The sequence below is a fragment of the Bidens hawaiensis genome, unplaced genomic scaffold (genome assembly GCF_021521415.1).
Source record: "Bidens hawaiensis isolate Kalapana, Puna unplaced genomic scaffold, B.hawaiensis_p1.1 tig00012897_1, whole genome shotgun sequence".
In the NCBI taxonomy this organism is placed as follows: domain Eukaryota; kingdom Viridiplantae; phylum Streptophyta; class Magnoliopsida; order Asterales; family Asteraceae; genus Bidens; species Bidens hawaiensis.
The window spans coordinates 117,765-142,081 of record NW_027492076.1 but is presented as its reverse complement, the minus strand read 5'-3'; the positions used below and the strand labels follow the sequence as shown (position 1 = coordinate 142,081).

At 39.9% G+C, this 24,317-nt stretch overlaps 2 protein-coding genes and 1 pseudogene across 2 annotated transcripts; 2 read left to right on the top strand and 1 right to left on the bottom strand.

The window, feature by feature from the left end:
* Window positions 1-1,808: 1,808 nt before the first annotated feature.
* On the top strand, window positions 1,809-3,625 carry LOC143542508 (uncharacterized; annotated as a pseudogene).
* Window positions 3,626-7,223: 3,598 nt separating this feature from the next.
* On the top strand, window positions 7,224-10,773 carry LOC143542542 (uncharacterized). Its single transcript, XM_077035107.1, has 2 exons — window positions 7,224-9,681; window positions 10,463-10,773. The coding sequence occupies exons 1-2, from the start codon at window positions 7,224-7,226 to the stop codon at window positions 10,771-10,773; spliced, it is 2,769 nt and encodes a 922-aa protein (XP_076891222.1).
* An 885-nt stretch (window positions 10,774-11,658) lies between these two features.
* Window positions 11,659-18,796, bottom strand: LOC143542521 (dihydrolipoyllysine-residue acetyltransferase component 5 of pyruvate dehydrogenase complex, chloroplastic-like). The gene is made up of 6 exons (XM_077035089.1): window positions 17,945-18,796; window positions 17,671-17,862; window positions 17,496-17,583; window positions 12,214-12,284; window positions 12,046-12,129; window positions 11,659-11,900 (listed from the first exon to the last, which is right to left on the bottom strand). Exons 1-6 carry the CDS (start codon window positions 18,794-18,796, stop codon window positions 11,796-11,798), a joined length of 1,392 nt encoding a protein of 463 aa, XP_076891204.1. The 3' UTR covers window positions 11,659-11,795.
* Between the last annotated feature and the right edge of the window lie 5,521 nt (window positions 18,797-24,317).

The window sequence follows — 24,317 nt, the reverse complement described above, 5'->3', positions numbered from 1 at the left end:
CGGTTGCCCCCGCTATGAATCTGTTCAAGTGATCGTCTGGGTCGGATATACCATCATAAGTGCCTATGTTGGACATTTGTTTGGCACTTTTCGGGGCGATTGCTTCCACAATGTCCCTTGCAAACTTGGACGTTCCCGCATTTGCAACAGTTGGTCTAAAGGTTTTGGAGAAGTCACGTGGGTTTCCCCCCGCGGTCCTTGGTTTGAAGGTTTCTCCGAAATTCCTTCTTGGTTGGAAGTCCGTTTCCTTACGCTTCCCTTTCGCCCTATGGCAAGGGTTTGCGTCGGTGTCGGATTCCTCTCGATCATCGTCCGAGTACTCGCACTCACTGCTCATGTTGAGCTGTTGTCGAGTGCTTCCGAATTCGTCAGCCTGTTGGAGTGAACGCAAGCGTTCATCCAACTCAGCTTGGAATTCCTTCTGACGTGCTTCGGCCCACGCCTAAACTTGATCGAGTGTTTGGCGGGGGAGCCTCGTCTGTTTCTCCAACTGGGCATCGGTGAGTCCAAGTGAAAGATTGTTTACTGCACTTGCCCCGGCTTGGGTAACCGGGGTAGTGTTCGTAAAATTTGTGTAACCGCCGGTGTTCCCCCCAGTAGCTGGGGTTGTGGTTACCGGGGTTTCTTGGTCACTCACTGGCCTTGGGACCGGAGTAACGTTAACCATCTTTTCAGAGGTTTTTGAAAAAACTGAGAATTAGTTCTAGCTTTTATGCACGGATGGCGCCAATGAAGAAACACTAGGCGACCCCGAGTAGATTATGGATAATCTGGGGGTTAAGTAATGTTTCCCACGAGGGTTAGGTCCGGCAGAGATGGTTATTCTGAAGACCTGCAAAACAGACACCGTGAGCTCGTCACTGAGAAGGGGGGGTTCCTCCTTGTGACCACCCTCCGGCGTGAGAATCAGACTAGATTGCTCTGAATATAAGTGTATATAAAGAGAGATTGCTAGAGAAGATAAGATACAAGATAATGATACCGTTCCAAGGTGTTGGAGTATTTATAGCCGAAGGTAGGTTTCCAAGCAGGTACAGCCAGCTGTATAATATTCCTTTTCCACCAACTGTGGGCTACGCACGTGCCATGCTGGTAGTTGGTGGGTAGGCAGCGGCTGATAGTGACATGGCCGGCTGTGTACTGTTCCTTTTCCACCAACTGCAGGCTATGTACGTGCCACGCAAGGGTTGGTGAGTAGGCAGCGGCTGATTGTGACATTTTGTACTAGAGCGTGCTCCTCGTACTGTTGTCGGTGAGCTGTCACCCTGTGATTGGTTCATGGGCCGCTCTGGTCAGATCTTGTCTATTTTGTCCATACCTTGGCAGGTATAGTACAAAAGACCTTCCAGAAGCGTACGGACTGGCTCATTTGGGCGGGAGTGTTCTCGCCTTGCTCATTCCTTCAGGTGACTACTGAATTACTGAGTTAGTGCCTTATGCGTGTAGCCTTGCTGTTAGTGCGGATAGACTTCCCTGATGGCTTGTACCCGCAGCTGCGGGAACAGGCGGGGTACTTCACCATTGGGAGGCTTTTCCTGCGGGAACAGCTGGCGTACTGCGCGTAAGGTCTTCATCTCTGAGCATGGTTGGTCCTGCGGAACCAGTTGGTCCTTGCGCAGACATCCCTCTTCAAGGTGAGTCTTGCGGGTCCAACTGGGCTCTGCTGGGACCTACCTCTTCACTCTCTTGACTCGGACTTACGTAACTCGAATCCCATATGAAACTCACGTCTCCTTTACTATTTCCTCACGAACCAGAAACACTCGTCTTTGGTTGCTCAACTTTGAGCATCAACCGCCATTAGAATCATGCATGTACATGTACCCATAGCCCCCCTGTTCTTCTTCCTCATCATCATTCACCATGCTTATTCTCAACTACCACCTTCTCAAATAACCACCATGAACAACCTCCAAAAACTCATACCCAAATGGAACAACTATAACTCTTCATCAAACCCATGTTCTTGGACAGGCGTCACATGTAACACTTCCTCCATAATTGAGCTTTCTTTCTCCTCTTTTGCTCTCTCCGATTCTTCTTGTTCTTCCCTTGTTTGCCAAATTCAAACCCTGCAACTCCTTGATCTTTCCTACAACAAACTCACTTCAATCGCCCCTCCATTGTTGTCGTCTTCTTGCGGTAGTTTGAAGGCTTTGAACTTCAGCAACAACGACATAACCGGCTCGTTGCCCGCTTTTCAGACTTCTTTAGAACGTTTAGACCTTTCCCATAACTTTTTTCAGGGTAGAATCCCTGAACAATATACAGAATTGCGTAATCTTACTGTTCTTGATCTGAGTTACAATCGACTCACCGGGTCAATTCCTGATGGCATCGGTCAACTGTCGAAACTCCAACAGTTGATTCTCTCAGAAAATAGCCTCATCGGGTCAATTCCTTCTGGGATCGGTCAACTGTCCGGTTTACAACAGTTTATTCTTTCTTCGAATGAACTCACTGGCGAAATCCCACAATTGATCGCACGAATCACTACTTTAAAACGTTTTTCTGCTAATTATAACGGCTTTAATGGTTCAGTCCCACTTGGAATTACTGATTATCTTAGTAATTTAGACCTCAGTTATAATAACTTAAACGGGCCGCTCCCAGTGACCTTTTGTCACACCCCAATCTGCTGACTGTCGATTTATCAGTTAATAATTTAGAGGGTTCTATACCTTCAAACGTGTCGAAAAGTTTAGTTAGGCTAAGGCTAGGTAATAATCGGTTAACTGGGGAGATACCAGCATGGTCATTCGGGAATGATGTTCCATCATTAACATATCTAGAACTTGATAACAACAGGTTAACTGGGATGATCCCGCCCGAGCTGAGATTATACAAGAACTTATCGCTTTTGGACTTGTCACTCAACAGATTATCTGGTAACGTTCCTCGCGAGTTGGGCAATCTCAGCAAATTACAAGGACTTCACCTTGATCACAACAGTCTGACCAGAGAGATCCCACGCGAACTCGGTGAGTTACAGATTCTTGTGGTACTAAACATGAGTTCGAATTCACTGAATGGTTCTATCCCACCATCACTTTCAAAGTTGCAGAACTTAACAAATCTTGACTTGCAAGCCAACAATCTAAGCGGTCAAATTCCCGACTCGTTCGGTGAGTTGGGATCGCTGCTAGAGCTTCAACTTGGGAGCAACCAACTCAGTGGTGTTATAAGGAATCTACCCACAAAGTTGCAGATTGCTTTGAATCTCAGCAGCAACAACTTTGAAGGCCCGATACCCGAATCTATTTCCGGAATACAATCACTTGAAATCTTGGATCTTTCAAACAACCAATTCTCAGGTTTTATTCCAAATTTTTTGACTGGAATGACAAGCTTGACCCAGATACTACTTTCCAACAATCAGCTATCCGGTCCGGTTCCTCAGATTAGTACAAATGTTATATTCTCTTATGACGGGAATATAAATTTGTCAAATACGACATCAAAACTGTCCGTAGATCGGGAGAATAATAACGCCGTGCCTGTGTGGATTGTTGCGGCATGCATTGCAGCTCTGGTCACACTTATGATATGTTACTCCCCCTTGATCATAATGTGTTATCGGAGCATCGAAGAAAAGATCAAATGCCTAAATGAAAATAACACTTAGTAGCTGTTTTTTCCTTATATTTTAGGCTTTGTTTTGCGACACGATCATGAGAGTTATTTCATAGTCATGTATTTTAGGTTCCAATACTCAGATCACATTAAAGTTGGTATATTTGTCAACCAAATTTTGTCAGTCCAACTCATTCAACATCATCTTGATGAATTTTCGAACCACTCCCAGTCAAGTAGTTGGAATCTTTTTTTTTTTTTTTTTTTTGGTGGGGACTGGTTTTCTCTTTAATCGAACCGTGTTCTTTTCAGCTCCCAGCTAGACCGGTTTTAAACAAAATTTTTAACTAAACAAAACTGGTCAGATTGGTTTTCTCGATCGGATCAGCCAAAACGATTTTTTTTTTTTTTTTGCGATTTGTTGGTTTGGGCTGATTTTTTTAAGCACGGAATCGTAGTATATGTTAAAAAAAATCAAAACCTTTACCTTTTGAGCACTAAAGGGCTTGCAAAAAGGAGAAAAATTGTATGAAATCGGTTAAGTTAATAATATCTACTTAACTAAAAATATTTATACGTGTTATAACTATGACTTCATAAGTCAATCAGTGGGATTTTGGGCAGCCGTACAAGACTGGTTGAATCAACTGATTGCTAATCGAGTCACCGGTCAAAGTCTTAGAGAATTTGGGCTATTAAAATATATACTGGGATAAAGAAATAAAAATTTTATAAATGGTATTGGGCTAAAAGAAATATGGACTATAAGCATGCCTATATTTTTAAACTGAAAACAGCAATTATAGTTTATTTTGTTTAACTGGTTTCTCTACACTTGAAGTATGACTTTGTATCTAAATATGGTTCCACAACTTTTAAATCTCAAATATTACTTTTATATGCTTCGTTATTTTGTTTTGAAATATTAATTAGAAGAATTCGTAATTTTACTCTATTTGAATAATGTTTAGTAATTAATTTTTTGTTTTAAATGATTTTTTTTAAATTTGATATAATGTAATACACGGGTGTTTAAAAAAATATAACAAAATGGAATGTTGTGAATCTAAAACAATTAAGGAAAAGAAAATGCTAACATCAATTTAACCTAATTGAGTTGGTAAGCCACAATCATTTTGCAGCCTATGTGAAGGGTCAAACTAAATGACATGTGGAAACATTGTCTTGCTTTAATAATATAGGTAGATAAGTATTTATAACTGTACGTTTAAACAAGGTCCAACAATGCGTTTAACACATTTAAAACTGTGTCTTAGCTACTGCAACAATGCGTCAAATTTTCATTCATTTTAATGATGAGTTTTTGAACGCATTGATGACAATAACGATGAATTCAATCGATAGATACGAGTTGTCCACTTTGAGGTCTAATTAGTTATTGTTATTATAAGTTCCAGTTATGTAGGTACCCTTCCCCTGTTATAATTATGCAATTTAATTAGGGTTTTCATCACGTTAAGGTTAATGTTTCGATAGAGGCTCATCCGGATAGATGTAGATGTAAACCCCCCCCCCCCCCCCCCGCGGGAACCGTATAAGAAGCTTTCCCATCTTATTACATGTCACATAACCCTACTTTTAATTTTTCAACACTTACATTCATTATATAAATAGTGACATGACTTTTTAATGAAACACCTTCAATTAGGTCATATATTGATTGCAAAGTAGCTCATATTCGACTAACATCAAATCCACAAAACTGGCAAAATCCCTAATTGTGATTCAAAATGTACTCAATTCAAGTGACAATTATATTAAATCCATGTTTAACCAGTGAAATGGGTTATTGGTTGAACCGAGTTAGAAACAACTCTAACGAGGTTCAATCACCACTAGGGATAGGATGTGGTATTGATTGGAGATTCAACCTCATACGTATAAAGATTTTAGAGAGATTGAAAAGATAATAGACAGTGATGAATTGATGATGAAAACAAAAGTAACAACAATTAGGGTATAAGGAGGATAGAAAATGGTTTATCATATACATGGGCAATGAGTTTCGATGTATTAGGTGTATCTGTACTTGTAGAAGCTTTAATTTTTATGCTTAAAACACAACGGTGGCATTTATGTCATGCAGATTGGCAGTACTATAGAAAAGAAAACCTAGTTGGTTGGTTTTCTTTTCGACGATTTTACTCTCCGACAAGATTGATAAGGATATAAGAGGTGAGAAGAGATTGCAAATGGAAAAATGAAGATAAAGTCTTTTGATACTTTTAAATGAACACTTATACACGAAAAATGAAGAGAGAGTCCAAATAAATGGAAAACATGACGAACGCAAAATGGAAAAAAGTGCCAACTTGCAAAAATGGAAAAGGAGTGCCAAGTGCCAACTTGCAAAGCACAATTTTAGAATAATAATAATAGTAAATAAATAAATAAAAGAAAAAAGGTATATAAGTCCAAAGGACCAAAACAACTTCAAAGACGAAAACATCGGAAATGTAAGAGAAAAGCCAATGATGCTTCTTTATATCTTTTATAAAAGCAAAATGAATAGATTTAGATCTCAATTTTTAGCCAAACCCGGTTAGTAAATCGTTAGGCTATATGTTTTGGGGCTTGATTGAAGGCTTGGGTGAAAAAGAAAAGTGTTGCCACATAAACGATACGTTAACATACTGTTCTTCACCCACAAATACCCAAAAAGGTTGTAACAGGAGGGGCTTGACTGGGGCTTGGTATTGGTGATTAGGTAGTAATTATTATTATTATTATTTGATTTATGTGAGTTTATTATTTGATTTATGTAAGTTTATATCTTAACAAATGTAATCAAATATTTTTAAATACTCTTATAATTAAAAAAGTTTAAATAAGTTTCATCAAATTTTAAATAGAAATTAAACTTAAATAGAGAAGAAAAAAAATGTTCACAAATACATAAAATACAATTTATTAAAAAAAATACATAAACAGTTAACAATACTTATGTTTTTAACTTATGTTTTCACTTCATAGAGTGGGCTTATCACTGAGTGTTGATTTGTGTGAATGGTTTGATAACTGATTTGATTTTAAAACACCACACATTATTCTTATAGTTACATGCTTGTTTTGAGTTATATAAACACTAAGTGTGTGGTTTTCTAAGACTGCACGGACTTAACATTAAATTCATAAGAGTATGGATGTTAAAAGCAAACAGTTTTCTTATTACCGAATGTAGAGGTTTGGTCCACCTCTTATTCTACAGATGTGGTTCATAGAATGCAGAGATTTTACCTCTGAAAAAACAAACAGCACCGTAGTTTTTGTATCTACTCACGAAATTCATACTCATGTGTCTTACTGCTTACGTTATCTATCAACCCGACAACCCGCAAACACTCCCCGTCTAACAACCACATAATAAACCAAATAAAGTTGGTTGAATATAATAATAATAATAATAATAATATCCTTGTTTGAACAAGTCGTAGTAGCTCTAAATTCATTCCAGTGGCATTTTCCACACGCCATTCAGAATTTCTCCGGTCGTCTTCCCCGTCAACTCAGTTGACTCAGCTTATGTAATGTAACCACATCTTCATTCCACACCTCCTCTTCTTAACCATAAACCAACTTCAACTTCATTCAACTACTCACCTTCCAACATCAACCACCATTACATTAATATGAGCAGCAGGCATATACCCCTCTTCTTCTTCTTCTTCTTCTTCTTCCACCATGCTTATTCTCAGCTACCACCTTCTCAAATAACCACCATGAACAACCTCCAAAAACTCATACCCAAATGGAACTCTAATTCTTCACTAAACTTGGCAAACCCATGTTCTTGGACAGGCGTCACATGTAACAATTCCTCCATCACCGAGCTTTCTTTCTCCTCTTTCGCTCTCTCCGATTCTTCTTGGTCCTCTTTTTCTCTCTCCGATTCTTCTTGGTCTTCCCTTGTTTGCCAAATTGAAACCCTGCAACTCCTTGATCTCTCATATAATAAACTCACTTCAATCGCCCCTCCATTGTTGTCGTCTTCTTGCGGTAGTTTGAAGGTTTCGAACTTTAGCAACAACTACATAACCGGCTCGTTGCCCACTTTTCAGACTTCTTTAGAACGTTTAGACCTTTCCCATAACTCTTTTCAGGGTACTATCCCTGAACAGTATACTCAACTGCGTGCTCTTACCGTACTTGATCTGAGTTACAATCGACTCACCGGGCCAATTCCTGATGCCATCGGTCAACTGTCGAAACTCCAACAGTTGGTTCTCTCAGCAAATACCCTCAGCGGGTCAATTCCTTCTGGGATCGGTCAACTGTCCGGTTTACAACAGTTGATTCTGTCTTCAAACAATCTCACTGGCGAAATCCCACAGTCCCTCGCGCGAATCACTACTTTGAAACGCTTTTCTGCGAATTATAACGGGTTTACTGGTTCAGCCCCACTTGGAATTACTGATTATCTTAGTAATTTAGACCTCAGTTATAATAACTTAAACGGGCCGCTCCCGAGTGACCTTTTGTCACACCCCAATCTGGTGACTCTCGATTTATCGGTTAATAATTTAGAGGGTTCTATACCTTCAAACGTGTCGAAAAGTTTAGTTAGGCTGAGGTTAGGTAATAATCGGTTAACCGGGCAGATACCCGTGTGGTCATTCGCGACTGATGTTCCATCATTAGCTTATTTAGAAGTTGGTTGCAACGGATTAACCGGGATGATCCCGTCCGAGTTGAGATTATGCAAAAATTTATCACTTTTGGACCTGTCACACAACAAACTTACTGGTAATATTCCTCACGAGTTGGGTGGTCTCAATAAATTACAAGGTCTTCAGCTTGATCACAACAATCTGACAGGAGAGATCCCGAGTGAATTCGGTGAGTTACGGATTCTTGTGAAGCTAAACATGAGCTCGAACTCGTTGTCTGGTTCCATCCCGCCTTCACTTTCAAACTTGCAGAAGTTGCTTAATCTTGACTTACAAGCTAACAATCTGAGTGGTCAAATTCCCGACTCGTTTGGTGATTTGGGTTCGCTGTTGGAGCTTCAACTTGGGAGCAACCAACTCAGCGGTGTTATAAGGAATCTACCCATTAAGTTGCAGATTGCATTAAATCTCAGTAGAAACAACTTTAATGGCCCGATACCCGAATCTATTTCCAGAATACAATCACTTGAAATCTTGGATCTTTCAAACAACCAATTCTCAGGTATTATTCCAAGTTTCTTGACTGGAATGAGAAGCTTGACCCAGATACTACTTTCCAACAATCAGCTATCCGGTTCGGTTCCTCAGATTAGTACAAATGTTATATTTTCTTATGAAGGGAATATAAATTTGTCAAATACAACATCAAACCTGTCTCCAGATCAGAAGAAAGATAATACTGTGTCTATGGCAATTGTTGCGGCTTCGATTGCAGCTGTTGTTGCACTTATGATACTTATAGTGGTCGCGGTTATAGTTTCCCGGAAGATTCATCGGGTCGACGATGATGAAAGTCAACCTCCGCCTCCGCTTCAGGTGATCAAAACCCAGCTGTTGACTTTAAACGTGATACACAGAACGAATATTGATTTCGACAAGGTGATGGAGTGCATGGGTCAACTCTCGAGTCTTGTTGTAAAGACACGGTTCTCGACATATTACAAAGCAGTCATGCCATCGGGTATGACTTACTTTGTCAAAAGGGTTGACCCGAGTGCCAAAATATTCCAACTCGGCAGACATGATTTGCTTGAAAATGAGCTTGAGACCATTGGGAGGTTGAGGAATTCGAATGTCTTGGTCCCGCTTGCGTACACGTTGACTGTGGATAGCGCGTATTTGTTGTATGAGTTTAGCGAAAAAGGGACTCTTTTTGATGTTCTTCAGGGGAGCTTAGGAAGTTGCTTGGATTGGACCAACCGATACAGTATTGCGCTTGGAGTTGCTAACGGACTGGCTTATCTCCATGGATTGCCCACCGGCCCGATTCTCCTACTCGATCTTTCCAGTAAAGCAGTTATGCTAAAGTCGTTGAATGAGCCTCGGATTGGAGATATAGAGCTTTATAAAGTGATTGATCCCTCGAAGAGTACGGGAAACCTTTCTGATGTTGCGGGTTCTGTTGGTTATGTTCCTCCAGGTATACTTTCTTGTTTATGTCATAGGGGTGTGAATATGCTTGGCAAAACAGGTGGGTCGGGTTGGGTGACTGGGCAAAATGGGTTGGGGTCAATAGGGGTTCATGTCAAAATGAGTTCATGCCAAAACTAGCATTTAAAAACGTCAGTTTGGCCGCTAGTAAAAATGGGCCGTTTTATAAAAAATGTCAGTTTGGCGGGGTCAAACAGGGCCGTTATTTAAAAAACATCAATTATGCTGCATCAGAACGGGTCGTTTTAGGAAAAAAAAACATGAATTTCGTAGGGTCACAACTCACAACGTGCTCTAACCAACACGAAGCTCGCAGGTTCGGGTTTAGTCTAAACAGGTCTAGGTCAGTTTCAGGTCCCGCTTGAACATTTTGCTAAACAGGTCGTGTTTAGGTCAACCAGGTGATTTCACGGGTTGGCCCGTTTATTTTCTGATTGTTTTTAAATTTGTGTTTTACGTCACATGTATTTTATAAGCCAACAAAAAAAAAGTTGACATCAAGTTTCATAATTTAAACATAATTGTTTTATACATGTTTGTATTTTTGTTAAAAATGTATAATTTCTGAAATACAAAAAATAATAAAATAGCAAAAATTGGTTAGTCGTGTTTGTGCCAACCAACGAATATTCGTGTCGTGATCGGATTCATGTGTCTGACACGATTTTCGTGTCTGTGCAACCTGTGAACACGGCCCGTGTAGTATATCTACTTATGAATGGGTCGATTTAGTTTGTGAATTCTAAATTTATTATGTTTTTGGGTTTCAGAATACGCTTACACGATGAGAGTGACAATGGCTGGAAATGTGTATAGTTTTGGGGTGATATTGCTTGAACTGTTGACCGGGAAGACTGCGATTAGTGAAGGATCTGAATTAGCCAAGTGGGTGTCTACCAAATCGAAAGAAAAACGCAACATTGACCAAATACTTGACTCCACGGTTCGTTGGACATCACCGGCCGTTAAAGACCAGATGTTAGCCGTCCTAAAGGTTGCTTTAGCCTGTGTCAGTGACTCCCCTGAATCAAGGCCCGATATGAGGAGCGTGATACATATGCTCCTTAACACGAGAAACTAAGCCGAGATGCTGGTGTTTTCAGGCTTTTTCTCTATGGAATGAACATGGTTCATTCTTGATCTGAAGAAACCATGTCTGGGTGACATGTTAACAGTTTCTCATCTCACTATCGTTCTCTATATATCATAGGTGAAACATATGTACAGAAATATATATAGTTTTGCATATTTATATCTCAAATTGGTTTTTGTAATAAGCTACCTTATATACGCTATATATAAGTGTGTATATTGAAAGTTGAAACACCAGGGTTTTCGTATTGTAGAAAATATATTGTGTTTCAAATATGAAAAAACTATGTTATATATTTATAATTTTTCAAGATTAAAAGGTAGAGAAAGTTTTGGCCAATTCAAGGTCCGTTTTAGACGGAACTGGCTAAGACTATGCTCCTGAATAGACTTTACAATGAGTATGGATGCAAACGAGCCGAGCTACCCGAGCTTGACTCAGTAAAATCTCGAATTGCCGAGCACACAAGAGCTCAAGCGTATATCGGCGCTCATTAATAAATGAGCTCGATCTCGAACCAACAGGCTTATTATTTATATATGTACATGAACATGTTATTATACATAAAACTATAATAAAAGAAATATTTATAAGTATGTAGGACAAAAATATGTAGAAAAATTTATAAATAAAATATTTAAGCTTTAGAACAGAATTCTAGATGAGCCGAGCTCGAGCTCGAGCTCTCTTAAGTTAAACACACCATACTCAAGCTTAGATGAGCCCGGGCTCAGCCCTTTCAAACCCCAAACATGATGGATTCATCCAGGACACCTAATTTCGCATGTCAAACATAATGGCTTTTCGTATAATGCAAACAGAGTTGTCACATTCATCGTCTTAATGATGAACAAGAAGCAAATATGAAAAATTGAGCTTCATTGAAGATATAATTATAACAAAACATAATTAGTCTGAAATTTCACAAAACATACATAGTTTAGGATTGTTTAAAAATCTGCTCATGTTATTTCCCAATAAATTTGGAAAAAGAACGGACCCGAGTTTAACTAGAATGTCAGGTCTTTAGGATCCTCAATAATCTTTGCTAGTGTCTGCAAAAATTGAGCAAGATCCGCCCCATATATAACCCGATGATCAGCTGTGACATTTACCTGTATATATATACACCACTCTCTTAATTTACAATTTTGGCCCATTTAACCGACTCGCCCGTTTTGCCACCTCTATCTACTGGCGGGATTTTATAAATAATTATTAGAAACAGTTTTATGTAAGTATAACTGTGACAATACATACCTGCATCTGGGTCTTCATGCCGATTCGGCCATCCTTGGTGGCAACAACTGTGGGTTCAGATGCACCAACCGCCATGATTGCACCCTGCACAAACATGGTCACAAATTGGTTAAAAATAAGTGTATTACAATATGCAAAGAGTTTGAAACATTGGATACGAGAACTCACGGTCCCGGGTGGCAAGATGGCATCAAAGCGGTCAACACCAAACATTCCAAGATTGGAAAGAGTAAATGTACCTGCAAAATATTGAAATCGAGTATCACGCTTTTAAATTGAAGTTATAAAACCATATACGGAAAATATTTTTAAAAATACTTAATATTCCCTACATAATCAAATATCTATATCTGTATAACTTCGGGAGTGTTAGAATATGAACATAATATTAGTCCCAATATGTTGGGCGATGTGGTATCCCCGGACCCACATTTAGACAACTGCATATTAAAGGAGTTAGGGAGGTTATTTTTTTAGCCGGCCCTAACCCTATTGGGCCCAATTGGGTTCTAGCTTGTTTAGCAAGGGAGTAGCCCTAATATGCGGTCTATAAATAGTCTCTTGTACTTGTTATTATACATCACCAAAATAATACAAACCTAATTACCCCGTGGACGTAGGTTGTACACCGCAACCGAACCACGTAAAATTCTCGTGTTCTTTATCGCTTTGATTTCTTGTTCGTGTGTGCCTTTTGTTCCTAACAACTGGTATCAGAGCAAGGATCACACTATAAACCCCAGCCGCCAGTCGCCACCAAACCCTAATCAGAAACCCTAGCCGCCGCTACAGTGTTTCCGGCGTGTGAACAGTGCGCGCTACAGTACAATCTGTCTTTTGACCAGAAGAGGTCAAACAGTTCTGATCAGTATTGCAGGTTGCTTCCGTTAGAAACTCGGTAAAGATAATGACTGAGGACGGTAAGATCAGAATCGAGAAGTTTGATGGGCAGGATTTTGGATGGTGGAAGATGCAAGTCGAGGACTTGTTATGCCAGAAAGATTTGCTTCCATGTTTGAGAGGTCAAAAACCCGAGAATATGAAGGATGAAGAATGGGCCGATCTAGACAGGAAAGCCCTAGCAGTCATCAGATGCACGTTGGCTAAGAACGTTGCTTTCAATATAGTGAATGAGACCACTGCTAAGGGTTTGATGACCGCGTTGTCAAACATGTACGAGAAACCTTCCGCGTCTAATAAAGTATTCTTAATTAGACAATTGGTGAATACGCGTATGCGGGAAGGTGCGTCTGTTACCTCTCATATAAATGAGTTCAATTCTATCATATCCCGGTTATTATCTGTTGATATTAAATTTGATGATGAAGTGCAAGCTTTGCTATTATTGTCCTCGTTACCTGAAAGTTGGTCAGGAACAGTCACTGCCGTTAGTGGTTCAGCCGGAACCACCAAACTCACGTTCGAGGGTATTCGTGACTTGATCCTAGGAGAGGATATCAGGAGAAAGAATGCAGGTGAATCATCCAGTACTTTGCTAAGTACTGAGGGAAGAGGTAGAAAGAAAGATAAGAGGGTAAGTAACAGGGGAAGATCAAAATCAAGAGACAGAAAGGGGAGTTCAAAAACAAGAAACGACATAAAGTGTTGGAACTGTAATGAGAATGGTCATTTCAGAAGTCAATGTACAGAACCACCCAGAGACAAGAAAGAAGTGAATGTTGCCTCCTCAACAGCATCAGATTCTGATGATGCATTGATCTGCTGTATTGAGGATATAGTCGAGTCCTGGATTATGGACTCAGGTGCGTCGTTTCATGCTATCTCAAGCTCGAGAAAGATGAAGAATTTCAGACGGGGCAATTTTGGTACTGTAAGTCTTGCTAATAACCAAATCTTGGAAATTACTGGGTTGGGAGATATTGACTTGAAAACAAGTTTTGGAACAATTTGGACATTGAAAGATGTCAGGGTAATTCCAAAACTGAAAAAAATGTTAATTTCCATTGGGCAATTAGACGACCAGGGTTATGATGTAACATTCGGGGGAGGACAATGGAAGGTCGTCAAGGGTAGCATGGTAATTGCCAAGGGAAAGAAACGGGGTACTTTGTATATGGTTGAGGTTTCTGCAGGTAGTGCTAATGCAGTAACGAGTGGACCGAGTCTATCAAAGTTGTGGCATCAACGACTCGGCCACATGAGTGAGAAGGGCATGAAGATGCTTGTCGCCAGAGGAAAGCTTCCAGATCTTAAAAGGGTTGAATCTGAATTCTGTGAACCATGTGTTTTTGGAAAAAAGAAGAGGGTATCTTTTGTGAAGACAGGGAAAGCACCTAAAGCTCAGAAATTAGAGCTTATCCATTCAGATGTTTTCGGACCAACACGTGTTGAATCCTTGGGAGGCTCGAGATTCTATGTGACTTTCATAGACGACGCCACACGCAAGGTATGGGTTTACTTTCTTAAAAATAAATTTGAAGTATTTGATGTTTTTAAGAAATGGAAAACTGCTGTTGAACTTGAATCTGATCTGAAGGTAAAGTGCTTGAAGTCAGACAATGGAGGGGAGTACATTAGCTCAGAGTTCACTAGCTTTTGTGCTGAGCATGGCATTCGGATGATAAATACAGTTCCAGGTACTCCTCAGCAAAATGGAGTCGCAGAAAGGATGAATAGAACGTTAAATGAAAGAGCCAGAAGTATGAGGATAAATGCAGGGCTCCCTAAAATGTTCTGGGCAGACGCTGTTAAAACTGCTGCCTATCTTATCAACCGAGGTCTATCAGTTCCGTTGGGTTACAAAACACCTCAAGAAGAATGGAAGGGGAAAGCAGTTAATTATGAGCACTTAAAGGTTTTTGGGTGCAGTGCATATGACCTAGATCCGAATGCTGACAAGATAGATTCAAAAGCCAAGAAGTATGTTTTCATTGGTTACGGGTCAGACAAGATGGGCTACAAGCTTTGGGACTCGAAAAGCAGAAAAGTAGTCCGCAGCAAACATGCTACATTTAATGAGGCTGAGTTGTACAAAGATGTGATAAATCCAAACTCTAGGGTTCAGAAGCAACAGGTTGAATTCAAAATTGAAAACCAGAGATCTGAACCGATCCCCGAACCGGTTCAGGAACCCGCTACAGAAACTGAAGTCGACACAGTTCCTGAGTTTGAAGCTGGTGGAAATAATGAGTCAGAAGAAACTTCTGACAGTGGGAGTTCAGAGTCTGAAGACGAGGAGATCCCACAACAGCCTGACCAGACAGAAAATTGGGTCAGGAGATCCACCAGAGTTACTAAACAGCCAGAAAGGTATAGTCCCGGTCATTCCAATCCTTCAGTTAACTATATTCTTTTGACAGAAAACGGTGAACCCGAAAGCTACTCTGAAGCAGTCAAGATGAAGGATTCTCGCCAGTGGGAGAATGCTATGAAGGATGAAATGAGCTCTCTAGAAAAGAACAAGACATGGGACTTAGTCAAGCTTCCGCAGGATAAGAGAGCGTTGCAAAATAAATGGGTCTTCAGGGTCAAAGAAGAACATGATGGGTCTAAACGATATAAAGCCCGTTTAGTGGTCAAGGGTTTTCAACAAAAGAGAGGAGTTGATTATGATGAAATCTTCTCTCCCGTGGTGAAAAGGACTACCATCAGACTTGTTTTAAGTCTTGTAGCAGCAGAAGATTTACATCTACAGCAACTAGATGTGAAAACGGCATTTCTACACGGTGATCTTGAAGAAGACATTTATATGATGCAACCTGAAGGGTTTCGGGTTGTGGGGAAAGAAAATTGGGTCTGCAAACTAAAGAAGAGCTTGTATGGTCTGAAACAGGCGCCTAGACAGTGGTACATGAAGTTTGATAATTTCATGGAGAGGTCGGGGTTTAAAAGATGCCAGATGGATCATTGTTGTTATCTGAAGAAATTCAACAACTCTTATATCATATTACTGTTGTATGTTGATGATATGTTGATTGCAGGATCTGATATGAAGGAAATAAGCAAGTTGAAGAAACAGATGTCCCAAGAGTTTGAAATGAAAGACTTGGGTGCAGCAAAACAGATACTGGGAATGAACATCACTAGAAACAAGAAGGCAGGTACTCTAACACTATCCCAGGAAAAATACATAGGGAAAGTGTTAGAAAGGTTCAAGATGAATGATGAAAGAACCAAGCCTAGGAATACTCCATTGGGAAGTCATTTGAAGCTCACCAAAGATCAGTCTCCTAAAACTGAAGAAGAAAGATCGAAGATGACCAAAGTCCCATATGCATCAGCAGTCGGGAGTCTAATGTATGCAATGGTTTGCACTCGACCAGATGTTGCTCATGCCGTTGGGGTTGTTAGTCGGTTTATGTCAGATCCAGGAGAAAAACATTGGGAGGCTGTCAAATGGATACTTAGATACTTGAAGGGTACTCAGAAGATGGGGTTATGTTTCAGAAAAAAGGATGCCATACTCAGAGGTTACACAGATGCTGATCTGGGTGGTTGTAAAGGGACGTTCAAGAGCACTACCGGGTATGTTTTCACAGTGGGAGGGACAGCAGTTAGCTGGATGTCTAGACTTCAGAAAAGTGTGGCTCTGTCAACTACAGAAGCAGAATACATGGCTGTTGCAGAGGCCAGCAAAGAACTAGTTTGGTTGAAGACTTTTCTTGAAGAATTAGGAAAACAACAACCCGACTACTCATTGTACTGTGACAATGAGAGTGCAGTTAAACTTGCAAAGAATCCAGTGTATCACGGAAAGACAAAGCATATAGGGATGAGATATCACTTCGTGAGGGGGTTGATCAGTGAAGGAACAATCAGTCTGAAGAACATCCCAGGTGCTAAAAATCCAGCTGATATGTTTACCAAGTGTGTGGTGCTGGATAAGCTGAAGCTTTGCATAGCTTCAGCTGGTCTCCAGGAATAATGTTGAGGAGACAAGGGTAATTAGGATGGTTTGAAGATCAGGAGGGATTTTCATTTACAGAAGTACAGAAGAGATGGTGCATTTCTAGGTCCGAAGACACCAAGTGGGAGATTGTTGGGCGATGTGGTATCCCCGGACCCACATTTAGACAACTGCATATTAAAGGAGTTAGGGAGGTTATTTTTTTAGCCGGCCCTAACCCTATTGGGCCCAATTGGGTTCTAGCTTGTTTAGCAAGGGAGTAGCCCTAATATGCGGTCTATAAATAGTCTCTTGTACTTGTTATTATACATCACCAAAATAATACAAACCTAATTACCCCGTGGACGTAGGTTGTACACCGCAACCGAACCACGTAAAATTCTCGTGTTCTTTATCGCTTTGATTTCTTGTTCGTGTGTGCCTTTTGTTCCTAACACAATATTGTCCCCTGGGCTTCACTTAGACTAGGGCTATTAATCATCTATATATTGTGTAACACATTGACTCATTTGGACACTTTTAATATAGGCAATTCTCTTCATCTCTAATTACAATGTTATTCGGTATTTGAGAGAAGTAATACCTGTGTTGTATTCGTGGGGTTGCAACCGCTTTGCACGGGCCTTATCCACTAGCTCTTTCCACTTTCGTGACAACGAGTAAATATCAACCTTTAACAAACAATAAAACATATAAACACGCCTCGCACCACGACGGTGAAACAAATCAAGACTGTGTTACAGAAGTCAGTTAACAACCTTATCTGCATTCTGAAGAACAGGCGTAATCAATCCCCCGTCAATCGTCACTGCAACCGCAACATTAATATTGCTGTTGTATGTAAAGCTCTTCCCGTCTCTACAACTCGAATTAACAACCGGGTGTTTGGCCAATGCAAGCGCGGTGGCCTTTGCTAACAATGCCGTCATTGTCACACCCTTCGGCTTAATCTAACAAATATACACATACATTACATATATGTTATATTCATATGTTGAAACCATAATTGTATAAAACGCATCAAAACGAAACCTTTTTGTAGAGAGCATCAAGGGCATCGGTGGTAATTGTGTAACCCACTATAAAAGTAGGCACTGCAAGACTCTCAACCATGTTCCTGCTAACCGCGCCCTGTATTGTAGTAAACGGAACAACGGAACCCAGTTCAACCCCTGACGGGGTTGGCTGGGGCTTACTCGGCTCAGCGGTTGTTACTCCAACGGCAGTAGCAACCGCTGCAGCCTCAACATCCTTGGCCACAACCTGGCCCATGGGCCCACTCCCCACCACACCACTCAAATCCACATTCAACTCCTTTGCAAGCTTCTTGGCATAAGGCGAGGCCACAACCCTCTTGCCCCCATCCGAAGCCGGGTGGGTCAAAGCCACCGGACGGGCCACAGGTGTGGGCACCTGTGGCACGGGTGGGGCGGGTTCCGGTGTCTTGGACTCCACGGGAGTCGGGTTCGGGGGCGAGGGGGAGGAGGCAGAGGACGAAGAGTCCTTAGCTTTGGATAAAGCTACGGCGATTTCGTCCTCTGTCTCGGCGAGGAGTGCGATAGCGGAGCCTACGGCCGCTACACCGCCTTCTTCGACCATGATGGCGGCCAAGTAGCCGTCGTAGAAGGTCTCGACGTCCATGTCGGCTTTATCGGACTCGACGACGACGACGGACTCGCCTTTGTTGAGCTTGTCGCCTTCGGATTTGATCCAGGAGACGATCTTGCCTTCGGTCATGGTGGAGCTTAATGCGGGCATGAATATCTCGCGGATCTTGGCGTGAATTTGGTGGGGTCTTCTGGAGGTGTAGGTGGAGGTGGGTTGGGATTGGCGGCGGAGGGAGGTGGTGGTGGGGGTGAAGGAGGAGCTCAGTAGCTGCGCCATCGCTGACTGGTTGTTGTTACAATTGGAATTGGATCAAGAAGAAACGAAATGGGGTTTCTTTTCTTATGAGTGAAGTGGTTCCTGGGATGTATCGAAAGAAGGCGGAGGTTACTACGACCTTACCGGTGAGATGGTGATTAAATTTATGTATCTATGCGGTATAAATATAATCTTAAATATATATGAATTAAGCCTTCCGTAATTCTTTATTTCTAAATGAAGACTTGTTATGCATTTAATCAGAATTTACGGGTTTATGTCCCATTAAATCTAGGTAGTTTTTAAACAGGATATAACATCTCGCTAAATTAAAAATTAATCTCGTTAAATATTTGATATTAAATTATATACTAAGAATTAGTATTCGAATTTTCTTTTAAAAATAATAAATTATTTATAATTAATAAACATTTTTATAGTAAAAAAAATAAGCGGGTCATTGGTTTCACCAAACCCAAATAACTTTTAAACCAAGTTATAACATCTCATTTATTTGTGAATCTCTTTTATCATCAAGTCCTAAGTATATTATTAACTTTCTTACAATAAATAAACTAAAATTCAAAAAAGTATATAAATATTATAAACGAATAATGTATAACAACCCCGTAATACGAGGGATAAAAACTAGCATGATATAATTATATCTACGTTAAATTAAATAAATTCTAACATGTTTTGGTCGAGTTTATAATTTTACTCAGGAACCAAACTCAAAAACATAGGCTTCAAAACCAGTCAGAAACTCAAATACTAAGATAGTTTAAATTCAGGATTCAAAATTAGAAGACTCCCTTAGATGTTTGTCATATTCTTATAAATTTTTTTATAAAGATTTGATGAATTACATGTAGGGATGATAGTGGTTCGGATGTTGGGTAAAGTATTGGTAATTTAGTGGAAGTAACTACTCGGGTATAAAATTGGTCTCACACCCAACCCATATATGTCGGGTATTTATCAGGTAATTGTTCATCATGCATTAGAACTAATGTGACATTTGAGCCAAAACAAGGTACACCTCAGTACGTATTTACTGATTAAGCAAATAAACGCATTTTGCGTAACAAGCGAACGATTAACCGAACGGGTCGGGTTATGACCCAGATATCTCGGGGGGCCATTTATAAGTGATATACGATCTATACAAGTTAAAATATTAGAAATATGGTCTTAGTTTGATAGCAAACAAGTTAAACGAAAACATGCTCGTTTAACCACCCGCCATAGAATTAAACGCGAAAGATAGTTACAAACCAAGCATTGTATCATCCGTTAAGCCGAAAAAGAATTACCAAACACTTATTTGAAATGTTTTAAGCGATCCGTGAAAATATTTTTGATTTTTACAAACATATAGTATGTTTTTATAATTTTACACAAAACTAGCCGAAAAACACTCGTTTTCGCGTTGTTTAACGCACCCGATAAGTTTTTCGCGCCAAAAACCGAACCCGAACTAAATTTGGACCGGGCTTTTCGTATTTGGGCTTGAGAAATCAGAAACTTGGGCCAAAATGGGCCCAAGGTGGGCCCATGATGGTCCGATCGCAATCAGCAGCCCCCCCTTGTTTATTCTTTCACATTTAAACTAGGTTCAAGCCATTTTAACATCATTTCTTGGAAAACTCTGGACACCCCTTCTGTTTCAGCCAGAAAACTTCCAAAACCCTAAGGTAAGAGCTTAAATAAGTAGCTTTTTTACTTGTTTGAACTTGTTTAATACCATAAAAACATGTCTTGGTTACCAAAAATCATTCCTAACCGTGTAAAAATCCTAAAAATGGTCCATAAACATGTTTTGATCATACACATGTAAGGAACCTGTTTTGATAATTTTTTTGGCCATAAACACGGATTAAAGGGTTGAAACGACGTTTTTATGGTTCAAAAGTTCGTTTTTGTGCACTAGCCGAAACCCTAACTTAAGGGCTGTTATGTTGATGAAATATTGCTTGGTTTGTGATATAGGACTTGTACCTAGCTTGCTTAGAAGCACAAGAACCTGAAAACTTGATTAAAAGGTCGGAAACGAGCCAAACCCGCTGAGGTAATGCCGACACACTCGCTTACGGGCTATTTAGGTTAAGGTTGTGATGTGCATATTTTTAGGACTTGAAATTTTTCAGGGACATCAGGGACCATGTCAATGAGTTCCTGTTTAAATTTGGTAATTTTTCGACCATCCGAGAATATTTGGCGAATTTATTACCGAATTTGGACGTTTATTTGGGAAAAATAGCTAAAATACTTCAAAAATTATGAAATTTTTCTGGGAACTCAGATTTGATGTATTTTGGTTACATATGAATTTTGGGATCATTTGGAGAAGTTTAAAGGTATTTTGTTTATTCGCGTTCGTGTGAATTTTTACAGCCGAATCTGGGCCGAAAAGAATATCGCACGAGCTTTTTACATTCTGGAATTAATACAGGTTGTTTTGGAACATGATTTGAGTATTCAGGAATTTTTGGTGAATTTTTGGAAATTGTTTGGGGTAAACGGACGATTTTCAGACGAAATATAGCTGATAAAATGAATTTTTATAAATTAATAAATCAGTAAATAAATTCCAGAAATATTTTTATAAAAATCTAAATATTTTAATTGATAAGTGGTTAAATTTTCATAATTTAATGATTAACGATTAATTAATTATGCTAAATTGAATATTAAACAAATTCAGTTTTTATAAAAACCGGCAAGTTCGCGACTAGTGAATCTGCGGGAATATCAAAACACCAAGAGTGATCAAAAATCATATTTTTGGACTAGTTAAGTGAAAATGAACAGAAACCTGGACAATCCGGGTGGATTGTGCGCGTTTCTTCTCAAATCAAACTGAATAAGCGGAAACGGGCCCCGTGGCTAATCCGGGACCCCAGTATGTGATCTTTCTTTATAACTTAATCATTTTATTAACCAATACATTTACCTAAGCTTATTTTCCCATAACTGTTTTCTGAACGCGTAAACGAACAACTTGGTCCAGCTGGGAAAACGGGAATCTGAGCCAAGTTCAGTTTTAAGTATTAGACATTGAACAACATCACAACCTAAGCCTATTGCCACTTTCTGGGCGTTCCAGCTACACCCAGATTAGTTATACAGCCCAGTTTAGTATTGAGATTATAATAATATTAAAATATTAATATTATTATAATATTAATTATAGGAACTATTGATAGCGGACTGAACAAACCACGAGTTGATACAGTACGGAATATCTACAAAACCGTGAGTTTCATGACCCCACTTTTAAACTGTTTTACGAACTTTTGGGGTGAAAAGCATGTTTGCTTGTATCTATATACTTATCTGAAACATGTGATGATGTGAATTATCTAAGTGCTAACACACGAAAGTCCCCACAATCACAGTGATTAACTTCGAGCCGGTGGCTTGTGAATAGTACTATTGGTTTGACAAACCCAAACGGAATCGGCCTGGTTGCCGTGTCACATAGCGCCGTTTGCACATGACCATATTTAAACATACAGGCTATGTAGTGTTAGACATAGCTACCGGGGCATGTTGTGGGCGGAAGGGGAGCCACAGTGGTTGATTGAGCGTGGGAAATGGAGGCACGCAGCACGAACAGTCCAGGCTTCACTGTAGCTTAGCATAATTACATCACATACATCATTTACATACATACATACTTATTTCATAATTACAAGTGTTGACTTGTGAACACTCATTACTGTTTTTTTGAAACTCGTGAAACTCACCAACTCTAGTAGTTGACCCGTTTTAAACTGCTTTTCAGGTGTACCTAAATCGGAATGATTGGGTGATCTGTTACTTGCCTGAAGTGTATGGTTGATGCTATGTGAATAGAAGCAAGGGCGTTATTAGTAAGAATGTATAGTTAACGAACTAGTTTTGTTTGTATCGTTAGACTGTTAAACAATGATAGAACAAAGAAATGTAATATATTGTAAATTAGTTTGTAATGTTTGTTTATAAACAATGTATTGATATCAGAGGTGTCTGTTACATTCCCGTTTTACGCTTCCGCATTGTGCTAGTCGGGGTGTGACAGAAGTTGGTATCAGAGCCATTGGTTATAAAGGATTAGATTATCCCTTAGGGTACCTAAAATATAACCGTAGGCTCGATTAACTCTTGGAAATAATTAAATAATAAATTAATATTATATACTGATGGATGTCGGGATGAACTTGTAGGGCAAGTTAGTTATTGTGGTCCGGAACATAATAACAGACTTGCTTGTACGAGGGAATTCTGGGAGAAATCGCGTAACGTGTGGTTTGGTAAAAGTGGCAACATATGTGTATAAAAGGTAATGGGCAAGTATATATATATGTAACACTCATACGTGTTTATGTGGAACAAGGTGTATGAATATCTGTATGTACGATACTGTTGATAATGATACATTTTACTATGAATATTATATTCATTTATATTCAATATTGATTTAAATAATAATAATAATTAAAATCTTGATAAAGCTAATATTATATTCTAATATAATTAATATTAAATTTGGTTTAATTAATTAATCTCCTCAACAATAGTTAGTCATAGCAATAGATATTATTCTTATAACTAATCGTTGTGCAGAGTCATGTCAAGGAATAACGGCTACGTACCGGAAGAAGAACCGGTGATATCTGTAGAGGAGGATCCCGAAGAAGAATCAGAGGAGGATGCAGAGGAGGAGGATCCAGAAGAGGAGGATCCAGAAGGGGAGGACCCAGAAGAGGAACCGGAGGAGGAGGAGGAAGAAGTAGAAGAAGAAGTTATATGTAGAGAACTACCCAGGAATGTGCCTGATCTATCCGGTTACAGATGCGATAGTTATCCACCCAGGTCACCACGTAGGGATCAAGGCGAAGTTAACAGTCAGTATCGTTCACTAGCTAGAGTAGCCAGATTACCCACTCCACCTATACACCTGTCGCCGACGACTTCAGCTACTGCACGAGTCCGGCAGACTGCTCGTATTCGGGTAACCCCGATTGACCCTACCTCTATTCCATTCAGATCTACCCATGACCGGGGAGGACCTTCACGCCCTAGGTAGATACTTCATCTTCTCGTTCATTGAGTATACCTACCCCTCGTCCTGACTGTGACATCTGCCCCGATCCGACCCGACCCAGGTACCCGTTTCTCTGACCCGATCTTTTCTTTTATGATTTAAAATTTATTTATACTTATATTTTTCTTTTAATAATAATAATATATTTTCCTTCCCGCCCCTCTCTCTCTTTCTTTCCGCCGTCCCGTCCCTCTTCTTCTCTCTTTCCGCCTTCTTTTCCCTCTTGTCGCCGTCCCGCCCTTAAGCCTTGTTTCTCTCTTTTTATTCTAACTCTTTGCTTGTCCTTTATTCCTTCCCGCCTAAGGTTGTCTGCGCAGCTCCACGCGCCAGACTCCTTTCGAGGAAGCCTGCGTGAAGACCATCTGTTCCAGCGATACGCGAGACGAACTCTTCTCGCAGCGCGCTAAGAATTGTAATTCTTCTCGCAGCGCGCGAAGAACGGTAGTTCTT

Coding starts and splice junctions, on each gene's coding strand:
- LOC143542542 (XM_077035107.1), top strand. CDS start 7,224: ATGAGCAGCAGGCATATACCCCTCTTCTTCTTCTTCTTCTTCTTCTTC. Junction 9,682..10,462: donor TGTTGGTTATGTTCCTCCAG/GTATACTTTCTT, acceptor TTTGGGTTTCAG/AATACGCTTACACGATGAGA.
- LOC143542521 (XM_077035089.1), bottom strand. CDS start 18,796: ATGGCGCAGCTACTGAGCTCCTCCTTCACCCCCACCACCACCTCCCTC. Junction 17,584..17,670: donor TTCTTCAGAATGCAGATAAG/GTTGTTAACTGA, acceptor TGTTTGTTAAAG/GTTGATATTTACTCGTTGTC. Junction 11,901..12,045: donor GCATGAAGACCCAGATGCAG/GTATGTATTGTC, acceptor ATATATATACAG/GTAAATGTCACAGCTGATCA.